This window comes from Dromaius novaehollandiae, chromosome 1 (assembly GCF_036370855.1).
Source record: "Dromaius novaehollandiae isolate bDroNov1 chromosome 1, bDroNov1.hap1, whole genome shotgun sequence".
Classification (NCBI taxonomy): domain Eukaryota; kingdom Metazoa; phylum Chordata; class Aves; order Casuariiformes; family Dromaiidae; genus Dromaius; species Dromaius novaehollandiae.
The window spans coordinates 145,743,709-145,770,488 of record NC_088098.1 but is presented as its reverse complement, the minus strand read 5'-3'; the positions used below and the strand labels follow the sequence as shown (position 1 = coordinate 145,770,488).

Here is a 26,780-nt window from a genome sequence, read left to right as displayed (position 1 = left end):
TATCAGTTGAAGGGCTTTGTATAATCCGGGAGCCCGGAAGCAGGTGTGGATGCCAAAGCTCCTTTCATAGTTCTAAAAGCTTGCTCTCATTCGGGACCCCACGCAGTGGGTTCTGCTTCTTCATTTCTAGTGGCCTCTGTCAGGGGTTTTGCTAATTCTCCCAACCCAGGAATCCATGGTCTGCAACATTCCACAGCTCCAAGGAATCCTTCTAACTGTTTCTGTGTTACTGCACGGGGCAGTTTTATGACAGCATCTACTCTCTCTGGATCGACTAGTCGTTGCCCTTCTCTGAGAATGAACCCCAAGTATTTTACCTCTTTTTGACACAGCTGGAGTTTAGACGGAGATGCCCGGGGACCTTTTTCTGTTAAAGTGGGACTCAGATATGCAGAGTCTATTCTACAGGTATCTTCATCCTTACCTGCTCTCAGTAAATCATCTACATATTGCATGAGAGTTGACCCACCCGGGAATTCCACATCTTTTAAATCATTCCTTAATATTTGTGAGGAAATGGTGGGAGACCCAGTGAACCCTTGTGGGAGGTGTGTCCACATCCGTTGTTACCCTTTCCATGGAAAGGCAAACAAGGGTTGACTACTTTCCTCAAGTGGGATCCTAAGGAAAGCAGCAGTTAGGTCAATTACAGTGAAACTTTTTGCCCAGTGTGGTATTTGTAAAAGCACCGTGGAAGGATCAGGCACTGCTAGGGGAGGGGTCACCACACATGGATTGCTTGCTTGCAAATCTTGCACAAATTGGTATTCTGCATCGCCATCAGAATCCTGCCTATTCTTTTTAACTGGCACAATCGGAGTGTTGTATGGGCATTCACAGACTCTAAGGAGACCCAGTTTTACATAGTGGTCAGTTTGCTTTCGGATACCCTTCTCGGCTTCTTTGGGGATAGGGTACTGTTTAACCGTGGGAGGGAATCCTCCCTTTGCTTGTATTGAGACTCAGCTAGCTGATTTCAATAGTCCAACATCCATTCCTCGAGAGCTCCATAACCTTCCAGGAACCAATCCTAAACCTACGGGAATTTGCAGATTTATTGACTCTGTGGCCTAAGGCTTCAGCACGTTTCGCTACTCATGCTAAGCAAGGTTTATATAAGTTGTGCAAAGTGGTTTCCTTTAGACACTTTCAGTTCTATATTCTCTAACAACAGCACAAAGGGGAGGGTTTCGCCTGCAGCAGCATCTGACACCCCCATGCTCGTAGCCCAAACAACTAAGCAGGAAGTCGAAGACTTGCTTACACTACTCGAGGGAAAGGCAAGCAAAGAGCTGCCGTATTAGCCACTCCCATCAGGAACAGATGAGCAATGGATGGAGAAGAGAAGCTCTCAAGCCAGGCTAGGAGCTCCTGCTGCGGCAGTTCTCTGAAGAGGCACAAGGGTGAAAACACCCAGAATGCGGGCCTCTAGTAGCTGTGCTCCTGTAACACCAAAGCTCCGCAAAACTCAAGCAAGCAACACTAAACATGGACGCTGGCATTCCCGCTTTACCCCTCTGCTCCCACCAGCCAAAAAGGTCCTCACTCTAAACACCTAGATACACCTTGCTAAACATTGCCATGCCACAAAGAAGTGCATCCCTCCCGAGCTAGAGTTGCTCATGGACGTGCAGCTGGGGCAGAGAAGTCAAGCCTGCGCCAGCACACATGCTCAGAGATACTACCATCTTCTCAACTCCAAAGGGCCATCGGAAGCTCCCAATCCCTTCTCAGCACACCAGCGCCGCTACCCTGCACACCTTCCACTTCCTTCTCCAACAGCTGCTCCTCCTAGCTCAGCCTCTTCTGCTCCGAGCTCAGCCAGAGCCCGGGCAACGCGGGAGGGGGAAACACCGGAGCTCGGAAGGCTGCCTCACTGAGGCGCCTTACTTGCAGCACAGGGAAAAGGGAAACGCAGGGAGCAGTGGGAAGGCCTCGAGGAAGCTGAACACAAGGCAATGGAGAAGGATCAGGCAGCAGGAGGCACCTTCCCTTTCGCTCCTGCTCCCTCTCCTAGGCAGCTCCAGAACGGTCTCTTCTTAAAGCTGCTCTCCCTGCCTCCAAGCCAGGCTGAGCAGAGGCCATGCCAGAACCACGGGCTACAGTTCTTCCTCCAGCCACACTGCATCCAGGAGCTCCTGAAATCCACAAGTGGCCTGGTGACCCTCGTCAACATAAAGAGGGGAGGCTGGCAAGACACACAAGCCATGCTCACAAAGTCCAGCCGCCGGGGCCAGGATATGTGCGAGGGCGTCAGCACCTCCTCCTTGCTGAGAGAAAGCACCCAAAGCCACCAGGAGTCTATTAACTGTTGGTATTGTTTAGTCATTAACCTACCCGTCCCCCTAGTTTGGTCCCAATCTGCTTCTTGGGCCGGCATGAAACGGTTCGCTCCATCTCTAGCATTTTGCCTTTCATTTTCCTCTCAAGTTTTGTCCAATACCATTCTCTTCTCCTCCGGTGCAAACAAAGTATTTAAAAGCACCTGTAAATCCTGCCAGGCTGGGTTATGATTCGCAATTATCATTTTAAAGGATCCATACATCCTTTCTGGATTTTCTCGGTATGACCCAGCAGACTCCTTCCAATTCATTAAATCTGGAGTTGAAAAAGGCACCTTCACATCTACAGGCGGTCCCTCTGGTCCCACTGCTTGACGCAGCGGGGCCTGAATCACAGCGTTTTGCTGAGCCCGAGTAGCCCGAGTTCTGCCTGCAGTTGGGCTAAATGCCTCACTTCCCTCATCTCTGCCATCGACACTACCTTGATCTCTTTCCGGAGAGACCAATAGCTGTGCATCCTCTTCCTCATCGCCCACTTTTAAATAACTTTTCCCAATACTACCAGCAGAGCAACACTGAGGCACTTTCTCTTTGTCTTCCATCATCATTAACACATTTCAGTCAGAGACCAACAGCTTACATTTTTTTCTTGTTCCATGATCGCTTCTCAAAGAGAAAAACAAATCGACCTAGGGGACCTCATCCCATTTCTTCTGTCTTCTGCAAAACAATGTACGTTGCAAAATTGTATTATAGTTCAGCGTTCCCATTTCTGGCCATTTTTTCTCATCCTCCAGTTTCAGAGGTGCGCAAGCCTGGGGGCTCGGTGGTTTCCCACAAATCAAGCACACCCCCCTGCCTTTTCAAGTAGCATTTATACAAACACACTGCAAGGTTTGCAACTTTCCCTTTTACACTGATTGGGTAGTAATTTACAGACAATTATAATACTGCTTACACACCATTTTACCACTACGCATGCTCCGGGGAGGGGTCTTCACCCGGGTGGTGCAGGGCTTTTTGACCTGTGGGCGTGATTTTTTGTATTACATGGAGGACAGGTCAGTTAGGGATACATGAACTCTTTTGCCAAACTGGCAATACATAGCTAGAAATAAAACATTTTGATGTAATGTTTCTTTAGGGCTTTAGCAGTTCCAGGATGTCCTGGGTTAAAGAATGCTGCTTCTCCGAAAACAGAGAGTGCGCTTCTCCTAATCTGCCTCCTTTAAAGAGCAGGAACCTTCTTCCTGAGCTTCCAGGGTTGTCTTGTAAGAGGAGCACTCGGGGCAAGGCCCAGGACCAGGAGAGCTCTGCTTGCTTCGGGTGCTGCGCAAAGCCCAAGGAGGCCTGAAATGTTGGTCCCAAAGCAAAGGGGGCAGAGGGAGTGGTGCCAGCAAGAATGGAGGACTCTGAATCCCAGCTGGACGGGGGCTGAGAGATGGGGCACAGGCTTGGCACTGGAGCCCCCCCACTTGTCAGCAGCTGCCCCTGGGCCAGCTCCAGAAGGGCAGAGCTGCAGCTGGCGCTGGCGCTGGAGCAGAGCGGCTGCAGCGGGGGCGGGAAGGAGAGCAGCGAGCGAGGCCGGATCCGGCAGGCGCTGGCGCGGAGCTGCCGAGCAGCGAGGCGAGCGCAGGGCCGCGAGCGTGTGGGCAGAGAGCCGGGCTGCCCCCGAGGGGCTCCTCGAGGGCGGCAGCAGCACCCCCGGCCGCCAGCATGCCCGGACTGCCCGCACAGGGCGGCGCCGGCGCCGGCGCGCGGAGGGAGCGCGGGCCGCGGCGGGGGTGCGCGGCCCCCTGCGCCCCCGCGGAGGCGCGCGGAGGGCGCCCCTGAGCTCACAGAGGGGCCGCGCGCTGCGCTGCGCTGCGCTGCGCAGTGTTGCGTTGTGCTGCGTTGTGCTGCGGGGCAGTGCGGTGTTTTGCGCTGCGCTGCGTTGGGCTGCGGGGCGGTGCAGTGCGTTGTGCCGCGCCGCGTTCCGCAGACGCCGCTCCGCGCGCGTTGCTCGAGGGCGCCGGCGGCGGGCGGCTGCTGGCGGCGGGCAGCATGGTGCGAGCGCGGGGGGCGTCCGGCCCCGGGTGCCGCCTGCTGCTGCTGCTCGGCCTCCTGGCGGCCCTGCGTGCCCGGGACAGCCGGGCTGCTCCGCGGGCAGCGCCGGGCCCAGGTAGGGCGGGCGGGCGGGCGGGCGGCGACGGAGGCAGCCTGGGGGCCGCGGGGCCGGCTGGCGAGCGGCCGGGGCGACCGGAAGCGCTGTCGGGCTGCGGGGCGGCGGGGGCCGGGGGCCGGGAGCCGGGAGCGGCTCGGCGAGGCTTGTGGGGCCGCGGGGAGGGGGGTGCGCTGGGGGCGCCGGGGTCTGGGGGCGAGAGCTGTGCCTGGAGCAGCGCCTGGCGCTGGGTGACGGGAGCTGTTGTCCCCGCGGGTGGTTCCAGCGGTGGCTGCTGGTGATGCTGGTGCTTGGCCGGATGCAGGACTGAAGGCTTGGGAAGATGCTGGAGGTGAGTCCTCGGGGGACCTGACCTTCCCTTCCCTGGCAAGACCAGAAGCATGCCTTTCCTGCCGCCGCTTTGGCCTTTCGGTGGCCGGGGAGCTCTTGTGCCCGCGCAGGGTAAACGATCCTTCGTGTCCTCCGGTGCTGAGGGTTGCCCCTTTGCAGAGTGCTGTCCGTTAGAGAGCTCCCTGCAAGAAGGTGCCGAGGGCCTGTGTGTTTGTCCCGGGGGTGCTTGGGGGCTCTGGGATCACGCCTTGATGGGATTTTGAAAGGTGCCAGGGGGCAGCCAGGAGGTCTCCCCATTCCCTCTGCGGCAGGGGTCTCTCCACCTGCATGTGCATGCTGCCGTGGTCCCCTTCTCTTCACTGCGCTTGATTTCCGCAGGAGGATGTTGCAGCCTGTAATGTCAGCTTGTCTGTGTTCTTGTAGGCAGTGGTCTTCCAGATTCTCAGCTGAATCTGCTTTTTGAGCATCAGAGGGATGCCAGGGGTAAGTGGTCAAGGTTGATTCACTTCATAGAAGGAGCCTTTGCTTTTTGGTATTTTGTTCATGTGACGTTGGACTGACTAAGTCCTGGGCCAATTCCTAGACCCACAAAAGAGCAGAGGGGAAGTTGGGAAGGCTTCCAAGATCTGCACTGGGAGCTTTGGCACGCAGAGTGCTGTTGGTGAGCTGCTCTGACGCTGTGCTGCTTCCAGTGCCTGCTGCAAAGCCAGGGGACATGATGGGGTTGAGCCTACAGCTTGTGTGAAGTCCAGGGCACCCTTTCCCCCTGTTCACCTGTTTCCTTTCCCTGTTGTTCACCACCATTCGAATCAGAAGAAGAATGTGGAAGTATGTACTGAGAACTGTTCCCACGTGTGTTTGGTTACAGACGAGGCTGTGGTTGAAGGTTATCCCAGTTCTCGCCTGGATCCCGTTGTTGAGGCTCGGGGTCTTCCCAGGCGTACGTAGTCACCTTTTCCTTACCTGCAAGAATAAGAACGTCCTTTGTAGTATGTAGTTCATGTGCAGTTGTACATCGTGCTTCCTCTTCAGGTGGTCCAAGAGTTGTTGAGCCTCGCAGGGATGCCAGGGGTAAGTTGTGAGCATTCCTTTACTTTGAGAGCTGCCAGGTGCCAGGCAAAAGGTGACGCCTGTCACCTTTGAGACTCTCAACCTGCAAATATGTCCCACGTCATTGCCTGGCCCCCCTTCCGTTCAGTGCAACTGCTGTGTGGAGCAATTTGTACCAATTTGTAAGGAAACCTTGTCACCAATGCGTTCGGTTTGTGCTCTGCCTATAGGCGATGGTTACCGAACTTTTTGGCGGTATCCAGTTCTCGTGCCTCGGGAGGATCCCCGGGGTAAGTAGTCAAGCTTTATTCACTTGACAGAATAAGCTTTTACCTTTGAAAATGTTCTTCATATGGCACAGACCTGAGTAAGTCCTTGGCTGCTGCTCAGACACTCCCAAGAGTAGAGTGGGACTTGGGAGGCTGTCAGCTATCTGCCGCGGTGTGCTTTTCCTTGGGAAGGCTTTGTGCTGCTCGCAGTGCCTACTGCAAAGGCCACAGGCTTGTTGGGGTGGAGTTACAGCTTGCGTGAACTCCAGGGCATCCTTTCCCCCAGCAGCTCTGTGCAGGCTTCAGTTTGTACCCGTACAAATCTGCAGAAGTATATGGCAACATATATATAACGGGAACTGTTCCCATGTGTGTTTGGTTGAAGCTGTGGCCGTAGCGGATGGAGATCCCTCTTCTGCTCTGGAGCCTGGACTGGTGACTCCGGGACATCGTGGAGGTGAGCAGTCAGCAGATATTCAGCTGAAAAAATAAGCATTTCTTTTCTCGCTTTGTTGTGCCCTCCGGATGATGCCAAGGTCTGCAACAGCCGTGCCCTGCTGGCAGGCCAGAGAAAGAGTTAGGGGTAGCGCTGGTTGAGTCTTGCACTGGCCAGTGGGCTTCTGTGCATGAGGAATGTAAACAACCCTTGTTGTCCTCCGGTGCTAAAGGTTCCCAGTTTGTAGAGTTCTGGCTTCCTTGGTGTACGTTAGAGACCTCCCCAGAAGAAAGCACCAAGGGGCTGCGTGTTTGTCCTGGGGGTGCTTGCGGGGTGTTGGATAGTGCATTGACGGAGGATTTGGAGAGGCGCCAGGTCCCAGGCAGCAAGTGTCCCTGGCCCTCCTGCAGCTGGGAGACTCTTAACCTGCGTGCGTGTCCCCATTCCCCTTCCCGTCACTGCAGTTCACTTCTGCAGAAGAGTGTGGCAACCTGTAATGAAAACTTGTCTGTGTTTGCTTACAGGTGTTCCTGTAGGCAGTGGCCTCCCAGCTTCTCATCTGGATGCCATTGTTGTGCCTCAGGGGCATGCCAGGGGTAAGTGGTCAGGATTGATTCCCTTCCAGGAATGAGCAGGATTTTTCACTATTTGATTTGTGGGCCATGTAGCTTACGTCCTTGGCCGACGCTGCTAGATGCAAAAGAGCCAAGAGGGATTTGGGAGGGCTTCAGCGATGTGTCCCAGGGTGCTTGGTGTGGCCAAGTGGTGTTTGCTAGCTGCTTCGACCTTGTGCTTCTTCCAGTGCCTGCAGCAAAGGCAGCAGGCTTCTTGGGATTGAGTTTAGAGCTTGTGTGAAGTCCAGGATGTCCTTTCCCCGAGCAGCTCCCTGCAAGCTTCCCTTGGTATCCAGATGGTGCCTGTGCAGGCACCCGGTGAGCATTTGCAAAATGCCCAGGAGTGGAAGGGCGAGACAAGTGTCTTGGTGTAATTAGAGGTCCCACGCTCGTTCGCTGCCGTTCCAATCTGAAGAAGCCTACGGAAGGTACTAGGGCATCAGAAGTGTTCTAAAACAAGGCGAGAGCGGCTTTCTGAAGATGACTTTTGTCTCTGGTGTGTGGAGATGATATGCACATCTCTGACATGCTAATTAAACAAACCTTTGTGGGTCCTGTGAGATAGCCTCACTTCCCACACCACGCAGCTCCCAGGGATTTCGGAGCTTTGCCATGTGGGGACTGAGGCGGTTTTGACCCCACTGAGCACATGTTAACAAACACGACTCCTAATCCACTCGATCTCCTGCCGTGTCCGCATCTCAGAACTTGCAGGGAATCCCTCGAGGCCCTAAGCACAAAAGGTGCACCGAGTGGGATCCCTGCTGTGAAAGGAGGCCCAAAGCGATGCCCTGATTCAGGGGTCGGGCAGGAGGGAAGCTTGTCTGTCCTTCTGCATGCTGTGTGCCCGAGCAGTGCTGAGGCTTTCCCTCTCTCTGATTCTTCATAGAGCTTCCAAGCGTGTCACAGCCTGGAGAAGCCCCCCACGGCAGGAAATACTCCTTTTTTCCAGTGCACCGAGGTACTGAGCAGTCTTGCGGGGATGCCTAAGTGAGAGATGAGTCCTGGAAACGTGGAGCATGCGAGTTGTGTTTGGAAGAGCAGAGGGCAGAGGAAGGGGAGGTGGTGCCTGTGTGGGAGAAAGGGCAAAGGGAGAGAGCCAGGTTCAGGTGTCTCCTTGGCCACAGGCAGACACAGAGGAGCCCGCTCTGCCTGCTGGCCTGGGGAGCGCCGCCAGCACAGTTTGGGGTAGCACTGGTTCAGACTTTCACCGACCAGTGGGCTCTTGCCCGTGAGAAGTGTCGATGAACTTTCTTGTCCACCGGTGCCAAGAGGCCAGAATTAGTGACAGTAACAACACGGGATGTAAAATTGCCTGGGAATCCCAACCACACACTGAGATTATCAGTCCTGCAGAACCCAGGGATGTATGGGATTGTCTCCTTTCCTCCAGGTCTTGGTGGTGGCAAAGATGCCGAGGCTGCAGCTCCTAAAGGCCGACAAAAGCAGCGTTTGGTCCTGAGCGTTGCAGTCTCAGGTTCCGCACTGTTTGTCGTAGTGCTGACATGTATAGTCGCTTTCTGGCTGAGGAAGAGAAAACAGTGAGTTGTTCTTTTCCAACGTTCTTTCTATTTTCTGTGTTTTAGCAACAAAGCATGTGTAGGGATAGTGTTGTGGAGTGCCTGGTGAGCTGTTGAGAGGACTCTGTTGAGACGTCTGCTGTTAGCTTTCCTAAGCAGACTCTTCCTTCCTAGCAGTGAGTGCTCTTTCCTGAAAGCCATTCTCGTTGTTGCAGAGAAGCGGTACCAGCTAACCCTGCCGCTGCCTCCAACAGAGGGGAGTCAAGCATAGAGGAAGGCAGAGCAAAACCAGGGAGTGACAGCGAAAAGGATGAGCTCACCCTAGAAAATGAAAATCTGAACAGCAGCTCCAGTCGCCTTCCGGTGAACTTTGCAACAGAGCTTTCCCAGTTATTTAATGCCACAAATTCAGAAAGTTCATTTCAGCCTACATGCCAGAACACCTCAGATGGTGATTATGACTCTTCCTCAGATATCTGCATTCCCCGGGATTTACCCCAAGCCGATCATTCCAAGTGCATGTGCTTTCATTACCAACAGGGATATTGTACTTCAGATGCATATTCCGAATAGAATAATAAAAATGGTGGGCTAGAATGGTGCGAGTCCTTGGCTGTTTTGGTCCTCTGTGTCTGGGTGTAATGCGCAGCGCTTACGGCAGGGTTGGATGAGTGAGAGGAGCTGTCAGGGAGTTGCCCTCCCTCAGGGGCTGCCCTCTGTGCCATCATCAATGTAGTTTCCCAGCTTGGGCTGTCATTAAGGTTTCATTCATCCGAATGGGGGAGCGTGGATGAGACATGGCATGCAAATGGTTATCCGTGAACTCACTGGGAGTGCTGCACTGAATCCTGGTGGATTTGGGGACTGAGAGGGGAAGGAGGTGCTGTGAAGGATGGCTGTGCAGCTCTGAGCAATGAGTTAGAGGAGTGCTAAAGTGAGACCAGAGGCTGCTGGGGGTTCGCGCAATGGTCCTCTGTGCGCAGAAGCTGAATGTCTTCAAGTAGAGAAAAGGGAGAGGGGGCTGGTTGGGCAAGAGAGCAAAATGGACTGTGATAGGAAGAACAGTACTGGCCTTAAAAATGGCACAAAGACGCACAGAAATGGCATTGCTCTGCTCCCAAACACTCAAACCATGAATACGAGCGGTAAGGCAGAAAAGAGAATACAGCTGTATTTGGAGGAAAGCCCAGGATCCTATGTGCTCTCTTTGAACGGGGCCCAGGTAGACTCTTACCTTTCCAGAGGATCACAGGCAAACAGTTGCCACCTCTGAAAACATGTCACCCCTATTGCCAGCTTGCAGGAGAGGGCGAGGAGTAAAGGCCCTTGTAGGATCCAATAGGAAGGCCATGGCAGGAAGGTGCAGCCCCAGCACCTGCAGTGTCCCTGGGGAAGCTCACAGAGCCCTGAGAAACCTGGTGAGGGAAGGGCATAGGAGAGGAAAGGCAAGCAGTGAGATTTGCGCATGTTTCTTAGGGGGCCCAGCAACCCTTTGCCTCTGGGATCGGAAGAACCAGCTCCTCCCTCTTCCCTGCATGTTCATCAAGTGCTGCAGGATTTGCCCTGCGCGCTGCACTAAGGGACAGGCATTCAAGCGGCAGTTTCATTTTCCTCTCACGAGGCTCAGCCAAGCAAGGCCTAGGAACACACCACTCCCGAGAGCAGCAGGAGGCCTCCAGAAACACAGAAGCCAAAGCCTAATTCTGCCACAGGCTCCTGGAGAGGCGGGGGAAAATCCCACCTCCTCAGTGGCTGGTTGAGAAACACCCCTGATGCCAGAGAGAGAGACATGACAGAGGCTGCCCAGGGAGGGACTGGCCATTAATTTACAGGCAAGAAGCGGAGAAGCAGATCTGATGGTGCAAATGGCCTGACAGAAGTGCTGCGAAGTGCTGTGCGCATGCTGAGCAGGTGCTGAGTTGCCACTCTAATGCTCTGAGATCACTGTGCCCAGACAAGGTGCAATGCAAAGAGGGATGAGAAAGGGCTGAAAGCAGCCCCAAGAGCTCCAGGTCAAGCGCAGTATTAGTACCATTCAAAATGTCGCTGGCAGGATTTATTACTGCAGGCAACAGCTCCCAGAGAAGGTAAAAGGCCTGCTCTGTTGGGGGCATTGTGCAGGGAGGTTCTGAAGAAGGTTATGATTCACAAGGCACCCCCAATTTCTCCCGCATGAAGGTCCAGAGGTGAGCTCTGGGGAGGGTTTTGCTTTCCGGTGGACCTGGGCTCAACTCCCAAAAGGCTGCTGTGGCACATACGGCTGTGACCCTCCTCTCTTTCTTTCTGGCATGCTAGGAGCTGATTGCACTGGGGAATGGGAACTTTGGAATGAGAGGTACAGGACAACAGGAGAAGAAGGCCCCTCAAAGAAGGCACTCTGTGCACGACACCCCAGCAGCTCCCCCATCGCCCCTTTCTGGGTCCTCCGAAATAAGCAGGAGGTCCTGGAAAAAAAGGACTCTCTCTGCATGTCCTTAACAGCAATGACTTGCAAAGGCTAGGAAAACAAATGGAATGCAGTGGGAATGTGCTTTTTCTCGCCAGATTACACCAAAACGTGCCTATTGCTTTCCCTGTGGGGAGAAGACGGACACTTGAATGAAGAGACTGTCCCCTCTGGCAGGGGAACAAGCGCTTGGTCTCCCATGGGAAGACTAAACAGCTGTCCGTAGCACTCTCGCAGTAGTTCTCCTCTACTGTGAACGAGCAGCTTTCCAGAGACGGGATGTGTAGCTCATCCATCCTCCACCCAGACACACCTAGCTAGACACGGTCACTAAACTTATTGCCTGTTGAGGACTAGTGCCTACAGACTACTGAACAGAGCAGCAAAACATGAAGCCCCAGAAGTTACACCTACTCATCAGCCATTTAGAAGGAAAAAAAAAAATTCTGAGGGGCACCTGGCAGAAGTGAGCAAGTTTTGGCAGCTGTGTGCACATGCAGAGCATGGGTTCTTGACGTGCTTTCCTCCTCCTGCTCGCCTCTTCCTCTTGGGATGCACTTACACCCCTTAGCCCTACAGAGAGACCAAAGGAGGAAGAGCGGCAGCATCATATGATGCAAGAGACTCGCTGGGCCCACAGAGGCCCCTGGCTAAACCACCATGTTCACACAAGCCAAGCATCGCCAGAGCGAGCCAAACACAAAGCCTCTGCTATTGCAGCTCTCAGTCCACGAAGCCTCTGCTACTGCAGCTCTCAGTCCACTCAGCACCTGTGCAGCACATGAGACTATTCAAGGTGTGTTAATGAGCTTTACAAAGCCTTTACAAGGGCAAGTTGCAGGACTTGTTTGCACATTCTTCATAGGAAGAGAGCAATCTGAGGGTAACCCAGCAGGTGAGTCTCACTCCAGCACCATACTTCCCACGGACAAGCAGTAGGGATACATAACACAGGACTGCTGAACTGAAATGGTTTTAGACGGAGTTTGAGCAGCTGTTCTGAGAAAGCCCCGAGGCGAAGTTGGAGGGCAAGTGTGACAGGACTGGGGCATTTGTGACTCCGTCTCTGCTGCTCACCTACAGAAGAGGATGTCTCTGTTGCAGAAGGGTAGTGCCAAGATAACCGTCAATGGCCTAACTCTCTGGTATGCAGATAGTAAATGTTCTGGAAGTAGGCAGATGTCTGGGGAGAGGAAGTCCTCTCTCTGGACAGCTGCCAAAGTGACTGCACCACTGTAGGCGAGCACTGAGACTGCTACAGAAGCAATTCTGTGCTTTCATGCAAGGCAGCACATGTCTTTGCCCACACACTCCCCTTTCTCGGGGGCACACACCCAGAGAAGCCACGCTGGCCTCCTTCAGCCAGCAAGAGCCACAAGGGCCTGGCCAGCATCCTAAACACCCGTGCTGTTGAACATGCAGCCAAAACAGAAGGTGGTGAACAACAGAGCTGTTATCTGCAAACAGCTGCTCCACGGCAAAGCAGAAGAAATGCCTCCCGGCATGGGGAAATAGGAACGCAGACCAAACTGCCTTCGAGGAAAAAACAAGTCCCTAACAATGGGAGATGGTTCCTGCTTGAAAACTCTGGGACGAGGAAAATTGGTTACCTGCTCCCTCGCCTCAAAGGAGTCCGCAAGGCAGAACACCCAAAAACACTGGCTTGGAGTCAGTGAAGCACTCATTGGGGACAGAGAAATGACAGGAGAGGAAATGGCATTTCCCAGGAAGAGGAAGGAAACGGAGTCATGCCATGAAGTCCCACAGACCAGCCCTGTGAATCACAGCAGACTCCACAAGAGCCTCTTTCCCAGCCCCCTCCAGAGGCAGAGGCGTTCTTTGCCTCCTCAGGTCTAACAAAGCCCACAGCAAAGTACCTCAGAGCTGAAGAGCAGCCTTGGACTCTGCAAAGAAGGAAGCAACAAGCTCTGAGAAGAAACAAATACTGTGCCAGTGCCTGCATGTCCAGGCTTTGTTCCAAAGCCACCTCCTTGCCATTGGAAACTTTGGTCCTGCAGGAAGAGACGTACTTGCACCTCGGGCATATTAAACTCGTGTCCAGGAGGACAATTCACATCAGAGCCTGGGAACCGACAGAACCCCCCTGCATGCTAGTTACGTCCAGGCTTGCACAACGGAGCCCTTCACGCTCCTCTGATGTCACTGTAGGAGCCGGGGGACACACGAGCCAAAACATGAGTAAAGACAGAAATGCCGTTTGCAGAAAGCTGCCTCCCTGCCTGTGCACATTCTTCTGGGCCACTGACTCTTTCCTCGCAGACCTTCCCTGCCTCCCCTGCACCCAAGCTTTTGCAGCTCGGAAATCACTCGACATCACCTTGAATGGACAGGAGGAAATGGAATCCATGGACTTGGAACAGAAGAGCTTGTGCTTGAGACACAGGGTCAGTGCTTCTGCTGGGAAACGCAGGGGGAGGTGGCTGGGCAGACTCAGCTCTGCTGCTCCACCACAGCCCATGAATCCCAAACCTACCAGAAGACATGAAGAATGGAGGAAACTCCCTGCCCGTCCGTTCTCTTTCCTGCCCTTCCCAAAGGTGATGTTGCCCTGATCACCCGGGCCGCCAACACTCACCTCTCTCTCAGAGAGACACGTCCAGGCCAATACCTTCTTGCTAAGACTACAAGCCATCACTTGACTAAACCGCAACTGTCCCAGCTCTTCAAAGCACACACTGCTATGAAAACTACGCTCGCCGGCCACCATAACAGGGTCCGACCATAGGTTGCCGCTGAGAAGTTCGGAGCCAAATCAAAGCAAATTCAATACAATTTAATGATGGACGTGCAGGAATTACAGCTCAAGCTGGCTGCCTCCCAAGAGGCACCCTGAACTAAGAAATCCCTGGGCAATTATACCCTCACAATCTAAGCTCCCCACCCCTCATGCAAAGCTTCAGACCAATCATCATATTTGGTTCTGGGGACTTCCTGTTCTTCAGTGGGTCCCACTGCTGTCTCTAGGCAGCCTGGCTTTCCTTATCTTTACTGTGGCAGCTTCTGCTGATGGACTTACCTTCCTCGTAAGCTTCCTTATCTTTCCACCTTGAACTGGTCCTGGGGCCCTTCCTTACTGGACTAGATGAAAGTTCCTCATGTTATCTGAGAGCAGCCTAAGGCTTCAGCAAATTTAGCTACTCATGCTAAGCAAGGTTTATATAAGTTGTGCTAAGTGGTTACCTCTAGACAGTTCCAGCTCAATATTTTTTAACAGTCCTCCCTTTGTTTCTATTAAGCATCCCTGCTAATACTTTAGACAGAGTTCTCAAAGGCTTGCAAGGCATGCTGTCACTTTCCATAATCTAATGTACAATATGATCATAAGTAATAGGCATAACATGGTTAAACTTAACACAACTACTCCTGGGCGCAACGGGTGAGTATGAATCCCTGTTGCAGTTGGTGACATCCCAGAAGAGTTTCCCACCCATGATGTGCTCTGTCCTGCTTCATCCTTTCCAAGATGTCCTGTATCTCTTCCGTATCATGATGAGCGGTGACTAGAATTTTCTGTCCATTGTTTTGGATGCGTTCTGGCAGTTGACGCAGGTCATCATGTTGCAGCAGTTTCTCCACCAATGTAAGATTCATCCCGCTGGGGGTAGGCAGTCAATCTTACTTAACTCAATGTGCAATTAGATTGTAACAGTGGATAAGATGTACCAGGAGCTGTATAATTAAAGTCGCATCGCATAATTTTGGTAAAGTTACCAACACAAATATTTGAGTGATTACTTGTATTTACAGCAATGTTCTCTATGAATATAAGACTACAAAGGATTCTCATACATACACAGCCTTTCCCAATATATACAAGTACAGTTCATCACCAAAATAAGAACATAGTATGACAGTATAGGGCCTGTCCCATTTAGGTTCTAACTGGGATTTTCCTAAAAATACTTTAACTAAAACTTCATCCCCAGGCTGTATACTAGGCACTTGTATTTCAGGTGATGTGGATTGATACCACTGAGCATATTTTTTAAGATTTTTCAAACCCCTTTTTGCATACTTAGAACACACTGGGTTAGTCGTTCCTCTCTGTCTAACAGGCTGCTCTTAGCTGGAATAGAAGTCCCTCGTGTAGCTAAAGGTCTCCCACAGAGAATTTCTGCTGGTGGTAGTCCTAGAGGTAGTTGTGGAGCATTTCATACGTCCCACAGAGCTAAGTTTAGGGCTTCTGGCCATTTTAGGCCACTGCGTGTGCATACCTTTGCAATTTTTTCTTGTAATGTCCTCTTCATTCTTTTGACCTCTCCTGAAGACTGTGGGTGGTAGGGAGTAGGTAGGTTTCTCTCTATTCCTAGGAATTTATATAACTGATTGACTATGTCTGCCGTAGAATGAGCGCCCCTGTCTGAATCAATGGCTTCTGGAACCCCATACCTGCGTATGATTTCTTTCAGTAAGGCTTTTACTCCTCCCCCTGCGTCGGCCTTTCTTGTTGGGAAAGCTTCTACCCAGCCTGATAACTGATCTACCATCACTAACAAGTGTTTGTACCCATCGGTGGAAGGCATATCTGCGTAATCTATTGGTAGCCTTTGAAAAGGGAAGCAGGCCCACGGTCGTCCCCCTAACTCTGAGCTTGGTTTGTTGCTTGAGAACTTTTGGCAGGCTGGGCAGCTATTGCTTCTTCTTTTCGCAGCCACGTAAATTCCTGCACTGGCCAGGACCTTCTGTACTTGCTTAGCTACCGCCTCTGCTCCCCCGTGAGCTTTCTTGTGAAACCACCTAGCTGTAGGAATTACTTTTTTTCTTTTCTTTTTTTTGGTAGAATTGGTTTTCCTCCAATTGTCCATATTCCATCATCATTTTGCTCTGCTTCCCACTATTCCTATTGTTTCTTCTCTTCCACGGAGCAGACCTTTTCATACATGGTTCTGGGGTATATTACATTTGGCCATTCACTTTGGTTCATCATTGGAACTGCCACCATACGTCCTCTCAGAGGTTGTTGGGCTGCAGCCTTTGCAGTGGCGTCAGCTAAAGCATTTCCTTTACTGATTTCTGTAGTGTCTTTAGGATGGGCTGGGCAGTGTATTACAGCAATTTCTTTGGGCCTTTGGACTGCTTCCAGCCAATTACATATTTCTTCTCCACTAGCTGTTTTCTTTCCTGATGACATTTAAAAAAATCCTCGTTCTTTTCAAAAGGCATATCGAGAGTCAGTTCTACTAGTTCTGCTCCTTGCGCATTCTTTCGTGTGGGAAGCAGTTTGGCCTCTATTACTCATTCCTGGCTGACTACAGCATACCCAGTTCGTCCTTGTCCATGCAGGTAGCAGGATGAGCTGTCTACAAATAGAACTAGATCCAGGTTTTTCCAAAGGAACATCAATTTACTGAGTTCTCAGCTTAACGGAAGTGTGCATTGTGGGGCTGGCCTGGGAGGTTGTGGGTGGTGGTGCAGGGGCCGTTGCCCTGCAGCACCCATCTGGGGAGCCATGGGAGCTCTCCTTAAAAGGCTGAGCTGGGTGTGCTGGAGGAGCCCACATCCTGCACAGCTCTGCCCATTATAGCTTGAGGCTTGCTTTTGCTCTTCGGTTTATGGCAGGGCGATAGTGCAGCTCTGAAGTCTGAAAAGCACGGGCATTGGGATGTGCGAGGCGTTGCAAGTAGCCCTTCTTCTGGCCACACTCTCTCGGTGGCCTCGCGCTGGGAGTTCCTGTGTTAAAGCCTCTGCTTTAGAAGTGGTGGCATCGGGGGCATTTCTCAGCCAGCTGCTGAGGAGGTGGGAGTTTCCCTCACCTCTCCAGGAGCCTGTGGCAGAATTAGGCTTTGGCTTCTGTGTTTCTGGACGGCTCCTGCAGTGTCATAACCCTGAGCTCCTTCCTCCCCTTGCCTCTCGTTGTGCTGAGGAGCCACCGCAACCACCTCTGCCTGCCAGCTCACAGCCAGCGCGGGAAGGATTTCCTTAGTTTGGGCGGGTTGTGCTTTGAGACCCAGTGCCTGAACATCTTCCTGTGAGAAGTGCTGCTCTCGGGAGTGGTGTTCCTATTCCTTAACTGGCTGAGCCTTGTGAGGGGAGACTGCCGGGTCATACCGAGAAAATCCAGAAAAGATGTATCGATCCCTAAAAATGATAATTGCGAATCATAATCCAGACTGGCAGGATTTACAGGTGCTTTTAAATACTTTGCTTGCCCCTGAGGAGAAGAGAATGGTATTGGACAAAGGTCGAGAGGAAAATGAAACTGCCGCTTGAATGCCTGTCCCTTAGTGCAGCGCGCAGGGCAAATCCTGCAGCACTTGATGAACATGCAGGGAAGAGGGAGGAGCTGGTTCTTCCGATCCCAGAGGCAAAGGGTTGCTGGGCCCCCTAAGAAACATGCGCAAATCTCACTGCTTGCCTTTCCTCTCCTATGCCCTTCCCTCACCAGGTTTCTCAGGGCTCTGTGAGCTTCCCCAGGGACACTGCAGGTGCTGGGGCTGCACCTTCCTGCCATGGCCTTCCTATTGGATCCTACAAGGGCCTTTACTCCTCGCCCTCTCCTGCAAGCTGGCAATAGGGGTGACAAATGTTTTCAGAGATGGCAACTGTTTGCCTGTGTTCCTCTGGAAATGTAAGAGTCCACCTGGGCCCCCTCGAAAGACAGCACAGAGGATCCTGGGCTTTCCTCCAAATAGGACTGCATTCCCTTTTCTGCCTTACCTCTATTATTCATGGCTTGAGTGTTTGGGAGCAGAGCAATGCCATTTCTGTGGGTCTTTTGATTACCTTTTGTGACATTTTTAAGGCCAGTACTGTTCTTCCTATCTCAGTCCATTTTGCTCCCTTTCCCAACCAGCCCCCTCTCCCTTTTCTCTACTTGGAGACGTTCAGCTCCTGCGCACAGAGGACCATTGCACTAACCCCCAGCAGCCTCTGGTCTCACTTTAGCACTCCTCTAACTCATTGCTCAGAGCTGCATGGCCATCCTTCACAGCACCTCCTTCCCCTCTCGGTCACCAAATCCACCAGGATTCAGCGGAGCACTCCCAGGGAGTTCACTTGCACTCCAAGGCTCATCTGCACTCCCCCTTTCAGATGAATGAAACCTTAAGGACAGCCCGAGCTGGGAAACTACAGTGATGAGGCGACCGAGGGCAGCCCTTGATGCAGGGCAACTCCCTGACAGCTCCTCTCCCTCATCCAACCCTGCTGTAAGCGCTGTCCATTACACCCAGACACAAAGGACCACAACAGCCAAGGACTCGCACCATTTTAGCCCAACAGGTTTTTTATTCTCTTTGGATTATGAATATGTATTTTATTCTGTTTGGGATAGGCCCCGGAAGTCGACTGGAGTTGTTGTTCAGATTTTCATTTTCTAGAGTAAACTCATCCTTTTTTCTTTCGCTTCCTGGCTGTGCTCTGCCTTCCTCCATACTGGGCTCTTGTCTGCTGGAGGTAGCGGCAGGATTAGCTGGTACCGCTTCTCTGCAACAACGAGAATGGCTTTCAGGAAAGAGCACTCACTGAGTCCGCGTAAGAAAGCTTACAGCAGACGTCTCAACAGAGTCCTCTCAACAGCTCACCAGGCACTCCACAACACTATCCCTACACATGCTTTGTTGCTAAAACACAGAAAATAGAAAGAACGTTGGAAAAGAACAACTCACTGTTTTCTCTTCCTCAGCCAGAAAGCGACTATACATGTCAGCACTACGACAAACAGTGCGGAACCTGAGACTGCAACGCTCAGGACCAAACGCTGCTTTTGTCGGCCTTTAGGAGCTGCAGCCTCGGCATCTTTGCCACCACCAAGACCTGGAGGAAAGGAGACAATCCCATACATCCCTGGGTTCTGCAGGACTGATAATCTCAGTGTGTGGTTGGGATTCCCAGGCAATTTTACATCCCGTGTTGTTACTGTCACTGATCCTGGCCTCTTGGCACTGGCGGACAAGAAAGTTCATCGACACTTCTCATGGGCAAGAGCCCACTGGCCGGTGAAAGTCTGAACCAGCGCTACCCCAAACTGTGCTGGCGGCGCTCCCCAGGCCAGCAGGCAGAGGGGGCCAAGGAGACACCTGAACCTGGCTCTCTCCCTTTGCCTTTTCTCCCACACAGGCGCCACCTCCCCTTCCTCTGCCCTCTGCTCTTCCAAACACAACTCGCATGCTCCACGTTTCCAGGACTCATCTCTCACTTAGGCATCCCCGTAAGACTGCTCAGTACCTCGGTGCACTGGAAAAAAGGAGTATTTCCTGCCGTGGGGGGCTTCTCCAGGCTGTGACACGCTTGGAAGCTCTATGAAGAATCAGAGAGAGGGAAAGCCTCAGCACTGCTCGGGCACACAGCATGCAGAAGGACGGACAAGCTTCCCTCCTGCCCGACCCCTGAATCAGGGCATCGCTTTGAGCCTCCTTTCACAGCAGGGATCCCACTCGGTGCACCTTTTGTGCTTAGGGCCTCGAGGGATTCCCTGCAAGTTCTGAGATGCGGACACGGCAGGAGATCGAGTGGATTAGGAGTCGTGTTTGTTAACATGTGCTCAGTGGGGTCAAAACCGCCTCAGTCCCCACATGGCAAAGCTCCGAAATCCCTGGGAGCTGCGTGGTGTGGGAAGTGAGGCTATCTCACAGGACCCACAAAGGTTTGTTTAATTAGCATGTCAGAGATGTGCATATCATCTCCACACACCAGAGACAAAAGTCATCTTCAGAAAGCCGCTCTCGCCTTGTTTTAGAACACTTCTGATGCCCTAGTACCTTCCGTAGGCTTCTTCAGATTGGAACGGCAGCGAACGAGCGTGGGACCTCTAATTACACCAAGACACTTGTCTCGCCCTTCCACTCCTGGGCATTTTGCAAATGCTCACCGGGTGCCTGCACAGGCACCATCTGGATACCAAGGGAAGCTTGCAGGGAGCTGCTCGGGGAAAGGACATCCTGGACTTCACACAAGCTCTAAACTCAATCCCAAGAAGCCTGCTGCCTTTGCTGCAGGCACTGGAAGAAGCACAAGGTCGAAGCAGCTAGCAAACACCACTTGGCCACACCAAGCACCCTGGGACACATCGCTGAAGCCCTCCCAAATCCCTCTTGGCTCTTTTGCATCTAGCAGCGTCGGCCAAGGACGTAAGCTACATGGCCCACGAATCAAATAGTGAAAAATCCTGCTCATTCCTGGAAGGGAATCAATCCTGACCACTTACCCCTGGCATGCCCCTGAGGCACAACAATGGCATCCAGATGAGAAGCTGGGAGGCCACTGCCTACAGGAACACCTGTAAGCAAACACAGACAAGTTTTCATTACAGGTTGCCACACTCTTCTGCAGAAGTGAACTGCAGTGACGGGAAGGGGAATGGGGACACGCACGCAGGTTGAGAGTCTCCCAGCTGCAGGAGGGCCAGGGACACTTGCTGCCTGGGACCTGGCGCCTCTCCAAATCCTCCGTCAATGCACTATCCAACACCCCGCAAGCACCCCCAGGACAAACACGCAGCCCCTTGGTGCTTTCTTCTGGGGAGGTCTCTAACGTACACCAAGGAAGCCAGAACTCTACAAACTGGGAACCTTTAGCACCGGAGGACAACAAGGGTTGTTTACATTCCTCATGCACAGAAGCCCACTGGCCAGTGCAAGACTCAACCAGCGCTACCCCTAACTCTTTCTCTGGCCTGCCAGCAGGGCACGGCTGTTGCAGACCTTGGCATCATCCGGAGGGCACAACAAAGCGAGAAAAGAAATGCTTATTTTTTCAGCTGAATATCTGCTGACTGCTCACCTCCAGGATGTCCCGGAGTCGCCAGTCCAGGCTCCAGAGCAGAAGAGGGATCTCCATCCGCTACGGCCACAGCTTCAACCAAACACACATGGGAACAGTTCCCGTTATATATATGTTGCCATATACTTCTGCAGATTTGTACGGGTACAAACTGAAGCCTGCACAGAGCTGCTGGGGGAAAGGATGCCCTGGAGTTCACGCAAGCTGTAACTCCACCCCAACAAGCCTGTGGCCTTTGCAGTAGGCACTGCAAGCAGCACAAAGCCTTCCCAAGGAAAAGCACACCGCGGCAGATAGCTGACAGCCTCCCAAGTCCCACTCTACTCTTGGGAGTGTCTGAGCAGCAGCCAAGGACTTACTCAGGTCTGTGCCATATGAAGAACATTTTCAAAGGTAAAAGCTTATTCTGTCAAGTGAATAAACCTTGACTACTTACCCCAGGGATCCTCCCGAGGCACGAGAACTGGATACTGCCGAAAAGTTCGGTAACCATCGCCTATAGGCAGAGCACAAACCGAACGCATTGGTGACAAGGTTTCCTTCTCCACACAGCAGTTGCACTGAACGGAAGGGGGGCCAGGCAATGACGTGGGACATATTTGCAGGTCGAGAGTCTCAAAGGTGACAGGTGTCACCTTTTGCCTGGCACCTGGCAGCTCTCAAAGTAAAGGAATGCTCACAACTTACCCCTGGCATCCCTGCGAGGCTCAACAACTCTTGGACCACCTGAAGAGGAAGCACCATGTACAGTTGCACATGAACTACATACTACAAAGGACGTTCTTATTCTTGCAGGTAAGGAAAAGGTGACTACATACGCCTGGGAAGACCCCGAGCCTCAACAACGGGATCCAGGCGAGAACCGGGATAACCTTCAACCACAGCCTCATCTGTAACCAAACACACGTGGGTTCACATAGCAGTTCTCGGTACATATTTCCACACTCTTCTTCTGATTCGAATGGTGGTGAACGACAGGGAACATAAAATTACACCACACTTCCACTCAGGTGCATCTGGCGAGCACTTAGCAGGTGCCTGCAGTGCCACCATAGGGGCATAAATCTCAGCGGGCATGGAGCTGCTGGGGGAAAGGGTGCCCTGGACTTCACACAAGCTGTAGGCTCAACCCCATCATGTCCCCTGGCTTTGCAGCAGGCACTGGAAGCAGCACAGGCTCAGGGGACTCGGCAAGTGCTTTGCGCGCCAAAGCTCCCAGTGCAGATCTCGGAAGCCTTCCCCAGGTCACACATGTGGGTCGAGAGCCTCACAAGTGCAGAGGAGCCGGGGGGGACCTGTTGGCTGGGATCTGGCAGCTCTCCCAATCCTGCATCCAGGCGCTATACCACAGGCCCCAAGCACCCCCAGGACAAACACACAGGCCCTCGGCACCTTCTTGCAGGGAGCTCTCTAACGGACAGCACTCTGCAAAGGGGCAACTCTCAGCACCAGATGACACGAAAGATCGTTTACCCTGCGCGGGCACAAGAGCTCCCCGGCCACCGAAAGGCCAAAGCGGCGGCAGGAAAGGCATGCTTCTGGTCTTGCCAGGGAAGGGAAGGTCCCCTGAGGACTCACCTCCAGCTTGTCCACGAGGCTCAACACGGGCATCCGGCCAAGCACCAGCATCGCCATCACCAGCAGCCACCGCTGGAACCACCCGCGGGGACAACAGCTCCCGTCACCCAGCGCCAGGCGCTGCTCCAGGCACAGCTCTCGCCCCCAGACCCCGGCGCCCCCAGCGCACCCCCCTCCCCGCGGCCCCACAAGCCTCGCCGAGCCGCTCCCGGCTCCCGGCCCCCGGCCCCCGCCGCCCCGCAGCCCGACAGCGCTTCCGGTCGCCCCGGCCGCTCGCCAGCCGGCCCCGCGGCCCCCAGGCTGCCTCCGTCGCCGCCCGCCCGCCCGCCCGCCCTACCTGGGCCCGGCGCTGCCCGCGGAGCAGCCCGGCTGTCCCGGGCACGCAGGGCCGCCAGGAGGCCGAGCAGCAGCAGCAGGCGGCACCCGGGGCCGGACGCCCCCCGCGCTCGCACCATGCTGCCCGCCGCCAGCAGCCGCCCGCCGCCGGCGCCCTCGAGCAACGCGCGCGGAGCGGCGTCTGCGGAACGCGGCGCGGCACAACGCACTGCACCGCCCCGCAGCCCAACGCAGCGCAGCGCAAAACACCGCACTGCCCCGCAGCACAACGCAGCACAACGCAACACTGCGCAGCGCAGCGCAGCGCAGCGCGCGGCCCCTCTGTGAGCTCAGGGGCGCCCTCCGCGCGCCTCCGCGGGGGCGCAGGGGGCCGCGCACCCCCGCCGCGGCCCGCGCTCCCTCCGCGCGCCGGCGCCGGCGCCGCCCTGTGCGGGCAGTCCGGGCATGCTGGCGGCCGGGGGTGCTGCTGCCGCCCTCGAGGAGCCCCTCGGGGGCAGCCCGGCTCTCTGCCCACACGCTCGCGGCCCTGCGCTCGCCTCGCTGCTCGGCAGCTCCGCGCCAGCGCCTGCCGGATCCGGCCTCGCTCGCTGCTCTCCTTCCCGCCCCCGCTGCAGCCGCTCTGCTCCAGCGCCAGCGCCAGCTGCAGCTCTGCCCTTCTGGAGCTGGCCCAGGGGCAGCTGCTGACAAGTGGGGGGGCTCCAGTGCCAAGCCTGTGCCCCATCTCTCAGCCCCCGTCCAGCTGGGATTCAGAGTCCTCCATTCTTGCTGGCACCACTCCCTCTGCCCCCTTTGCTTTGGGACCAACATTTCAGGCCTCCTTGGGCTTTGCGCAGCACCCAAAGCAAGCAGAGCTCTCCTGGTCCTGGGCCTTGCCCCGAGTGCTCCTCTTACAAGACAACCCTGGAAGCTCAGGAAGAAGGTTCCTGCTCTTTAAAGGAGGCAGATTAGGAGAAGCGCACTCTCTGTTTTCGGAGAAGCAGCATTCTTTAACCCAGGACATCCTGGAACTGCTAAAGCCCTAAAGAAACATTACATCAAAATGTTTTATTTCTAGCTATGTATTGCCAGTTTGGCAAAAGAGTTCATGTATCCCTAACTGACCTGTCCTCCATGTAATACAAAAAATCACGCCCACAGGTCAAAAAGCCCTGCACCACCTGGGTGAAGACCCCTCCCCGGAGCATGCGTAGTGGTAAAATGGTGTGTAAGCAGTATTATAATTGTCTGTAAATTACTACCCAATCAGTGTAAAAGGGAAAGTTGCAAACCTTGCAGTGTGTTTGTATAAATGCTACTTGAAAAGGCAGGGGGGTGTGCTTGATTTGTGGGAAACCACCGAGCCCCCAGGCTTGCGCACCTCTGAAACTGGAGGATGAGAAAAAATGGCCAGAAATGGGAACGCTGAACTATAATACAATTTTGCAACGTACATTGTTTTGCAGAAGACAGAAGAAATGGGATGAGGTCCCCTAGGTCGATTTGTTTTTCTCTTTGAGAAGCGATCATGGAACAAGAAAAAAATGTAAGCTGTTGGTCTCTGACTGAAATGTGTTAATGATGATGGAAGACAAAGAGAAAGTGCCTCAGTGTTGCTCTGCTGGTAGTATTGGGAAAAGTTATTTAAAAGTGGGCGATGAGGAAGAGGATGCACAGCTATTGGTCTCTCCGGAAAGAGATCAAGGTAGTGTCGATGGCAGAGATGAGGGAAGTGAGGCATTTAGCCCAACTGCAGGCAGAACTCGGGCTACTCGGGCTCAGCAAAACGCTGTGATTCAGGCCCCGCTGCGTCAAGCAGTGGGACCAGAGGGACCGCCTGTAGATGTGAAGGTGCCTTTTTCAACTCCAGATTTAATGAATTGGAAGGAGTCTGCTGGGTCATACCGAGAAAATCCAGAAAGGATGTATGGATCCTTTAAAATGATAATTGCGAATCATAACCCAGCCTGGCAGGATTTACAGGTGCTTTTAAATACTTTGTTTGCACCGGAGGAGAAGAGAATGGTATTGGACAAAACTTGAGAGGAAAATGAAAGGCAAAATGCTAGAGATGGAGCGAACCGTTTCATGCCGGCCCAAGAAGCAGATTGGGACCAAACTAGGGGGACGGGTAGGTTAATGACTAAACAATACCAACAGTTAATAGACTCCTGGTGGCTTTGGGTGCTTTCTCTCAGCAAGGAGGAGGTGCTGACGCCCTCGCACATATCCTGGCCCCGGCGGCTGGACTTTGTGAGCATGGCTTGTGTGTCTTGCCAGCCTCCCCTCTTTATGTTGACGAGGGTCACCAGGCCACTTGTGGATTTCAGGAGCTCCTGGATGCAGTGTGGCTGGAGGAAGAACTGTAGCCCGTGGTTCTGGCATGGCCTCTGCTCAGCCTGGCTTGGAGGCAGGGAGAGCAGCTTTAAGAAGAGACCGTTCTGGAGCTGCCTAGGAGAGGGAGCAGGAGCGAAAGGGAAGGTGCCTCCTGCTGCCTGATCCTTCTCCATTGCCTTGTGTTCAGCTTCCTCGAGGCCTTCCCACTGCTCCCTGCGTTTCCCTTTTCCCTGTGCTGCAAGTAAGGCGCCTCAGTGAGGCAGCCTTCCGAGCTCCGGTGTTTCCCCCTCCCGCGTTGCCCGGGCTCTGGCTGAGCTCGGAGCAGAAGAGGCTGAGCTAGGAGGAGCAGCTGTTGGAGAAGGAAGTGGAAGGTGTGCAGGGTAGCGGCGCTGGTGTGCTGAGAAGGGATTGGGAGCTTCCGATGGCCCTTTGGAGTTGAGAAGATGGTAGTATCTCTGAGCATGTGTGCTGGCGCAGGCTTGACTTCTCTGCCCCAGCTGCACGTCCATGAGCAACTCTAGCTCGGGAGGGATGCACTTCTTTGTGGCATGGCAATGTTTAGCAAGGTGTATCTAGGTGTTTAGAGTGAGGACCTTTTTGGCTGGTGGGAGCAGAGGGGTAAAGCGGGAATGCCAGCGTCCATGTTTAGTGTTGCTTGCTTGAGTTTTGCGGAGCTTTGGTGTTACAGGAGCACAGCTACTAGAGGCCCGCATTCTGGGTGTTTTCACCCTTGTGCCTCTTCAGAGAACTGCCGCAGCAGGAGCTCCTAGCCTGGCTTGAGAGCTTCTCTTCTCCATCCATTGCTCATCTGTTCCTGATGGGAGTGGCTAATACGGCAGCTCTTTGCTTGCCTTTCCCTCGAGTAGTGTAAGCAAGTCTTCGACTTCCTGCTTAGTTGTTTGGGCTACGAGCATGGGGGTGTCAGATGCTGCTGCAGGCGAAACCCTCCCCTTTGTGCTGTTGTTAGAGAATATAGAACTGAAAGTGTCTAAAGGAAACCACTTTGCACAACTTATATAAACCTTGCTTAGCATGAGTAGCGAAACGTGCTGAAGCCTTAGGCCACAGAGTCAATAAATCTGCAAATTCCCGTAGGTTTAGGATTGGTTCCTGGAAGGTTATGGAGCTCTCGAGGAATGGATGTTGGACTATTGAAATCAGCTAGCTGAGTCTCAATACAAGCAAAGGGAGGATTCCCTCCCACGGTTAAACAGTACCCTATCCCCAAAGAAGCCGAGAAGGGTATCCGAAAGCAAACTGACCACTATGTAAAACTGGGTCTCCTTAGAGTCTGTGAATGCCCATACAACACTCCGATTGTGCCAGTTAAAAAGAATAGGCAGGATTCTGATGGCGATGCAGAATACCAATTTGTGCAAGATTTGCAAGCAAGCAATCCATGTGTGGTGACCCCTCCCCTAGCAGTGCCTGATCCTTCCACGGTGCTTTTACAAATACCACACTGGGCAAAAAGTTTCACTGTAATTGACCTAACTGCTGCTTTCCTTAGGATCCCACTTGAGGAAAGTAGTCAACCCTTGTTTGCCTTTCCATGGAAAGGGTAACAACGGATGTGGACACACCTCCCACAAGGGTTCACTGGGTCTCCCACCATTTCCTCACAAATATTAAGGAATGATTTAAAAGATGTGGAATTCCCGGGTGGGTCAACTCTCATGCAATATGTAGATGATTTACTGAGAG

At 53.4% G+C, this 26,780-nt stretch overlaps 2 protein-coding genes and 1 long non-coding RNA gene across 4 annotated transcripts; 2 read left to right on the top strand and 1 right to left on the bottom strand.

The window, feature by feature from the left end:
- The first annotated feature begins 3,822 nt into the window (after positions 1-3,822).
- Positions 3,823-5,261, top strand: LOC135329840 (uncharacterized). Its single transcript, XR_010391521.1, has 3 exons — positions 3,823-4,443; positions 4,709-4,774; positions 5,197-5,261. It is a non-coding gene; the product is annotated as an uncharacterized LOC135329840 (long non-coding RNA).
- Positions 5,262-5,491: 230 nt separating this feature from the next.
- Positions 5,492-9,235, top strand: LOC135327470 (uncharacterized). The gene is made up of 9 exons (XM_064506317.1): positions 5,492-5,512; positions 5,587-5,713; positions 5,806-5,844; positions 6,054-6,113; positions 6,478-6,549; positions 7,053-7,124; positions 8,032-8,103; positions 8,536-8,683; positions 8,878-9,235. Exons 1-9 carry the CDS (start codon positions 5,492-5,494, stop codon positions 9,233-9,235), a joined length of 969 nt encoding a protein of 322 aa, XP_064362387.1.
- A 9,101-nt stretch (positions 9,236-18,336) lies between these two features.
- Positions 18,337-23,383, bottom strand: LOC135324750 (uncharacterized). Of its 2 annotated transcripts, XM_064501629.1 has the most exons (10): positions 22,765-23,383; positions 22,428-22,499; positions 21,668-21,739; positions 21,537-21,575; positions 21,286-21,345; positions 20,850-20,921; positions 20,275-20,346; positions 19,296-19,367; positions 18,737-18,884; positions 18,337-18,554 (listed from the first exon to the last, which is right to left on the bottom strand). In XM_064501629.1, exons 1-10 carry the CDS (start codon positions 22,880-22,882, stop codon positions 18,356-18,358), a joined length of 924 nt encoding a protein of 307 aa, XP_064357699.1. In that variant the 5' UTR covers positions 22,883-23,383; the 3' UTR covers positions 18,337-18,355. The 2 variants fall into 2 exon arrangements, with proteins under 2 accessions (XP_064357699.1, XP_064357707.1); XM_064501637.1 differs by lacking the exon at positions 18,737-18,884.
- Positions 23,384-26,780: the final 3,397 nt, after the last annotated feature.

Coding starts and splice junctions, on each gene's coding strand:
- LOC135324750 (XM_064501629.1), bottom strand. CDS start 22,882: ATGGTGCGAGCGCGGGGGGCGTCCGGCCCCGGGTGCCGCCTGCTGCTG. Junction 20,922..21,285: donor GCCTCGGGAGGATCCCTGGG/GTAAGTAGTCAA, acceptor GTTTGGTTGAAG/CTGTGGCCGTAGCGGATGGA. Junction 18,555..18,736: donor TGGCTGAGGAAGAGAAAACA/GTGAGTTGTTCT, acceptor TCGTTGTTGCAG/AGAAGCGGTACCAGCTAATC.
- LOC135327470 (XM_064506317.1), top strand. CDS start 5,492: ATGGGGTTGAGCCTACAGCTT. Junction 5,513..5,586: donor TGGGGTTGAGCCTACAGCTT/GTGTGAAGTCCA, acceptor CATTCGAATCAG/AAGAAGAATGTGGAAGTATG. Junction 6,550..7,052: donor GACTCCGGGACATCGTGGAG/GTGAGCAGTCAG, acceptor GTTTGCTTACAG/GTGTTCCTGTAGGCAGTGGC.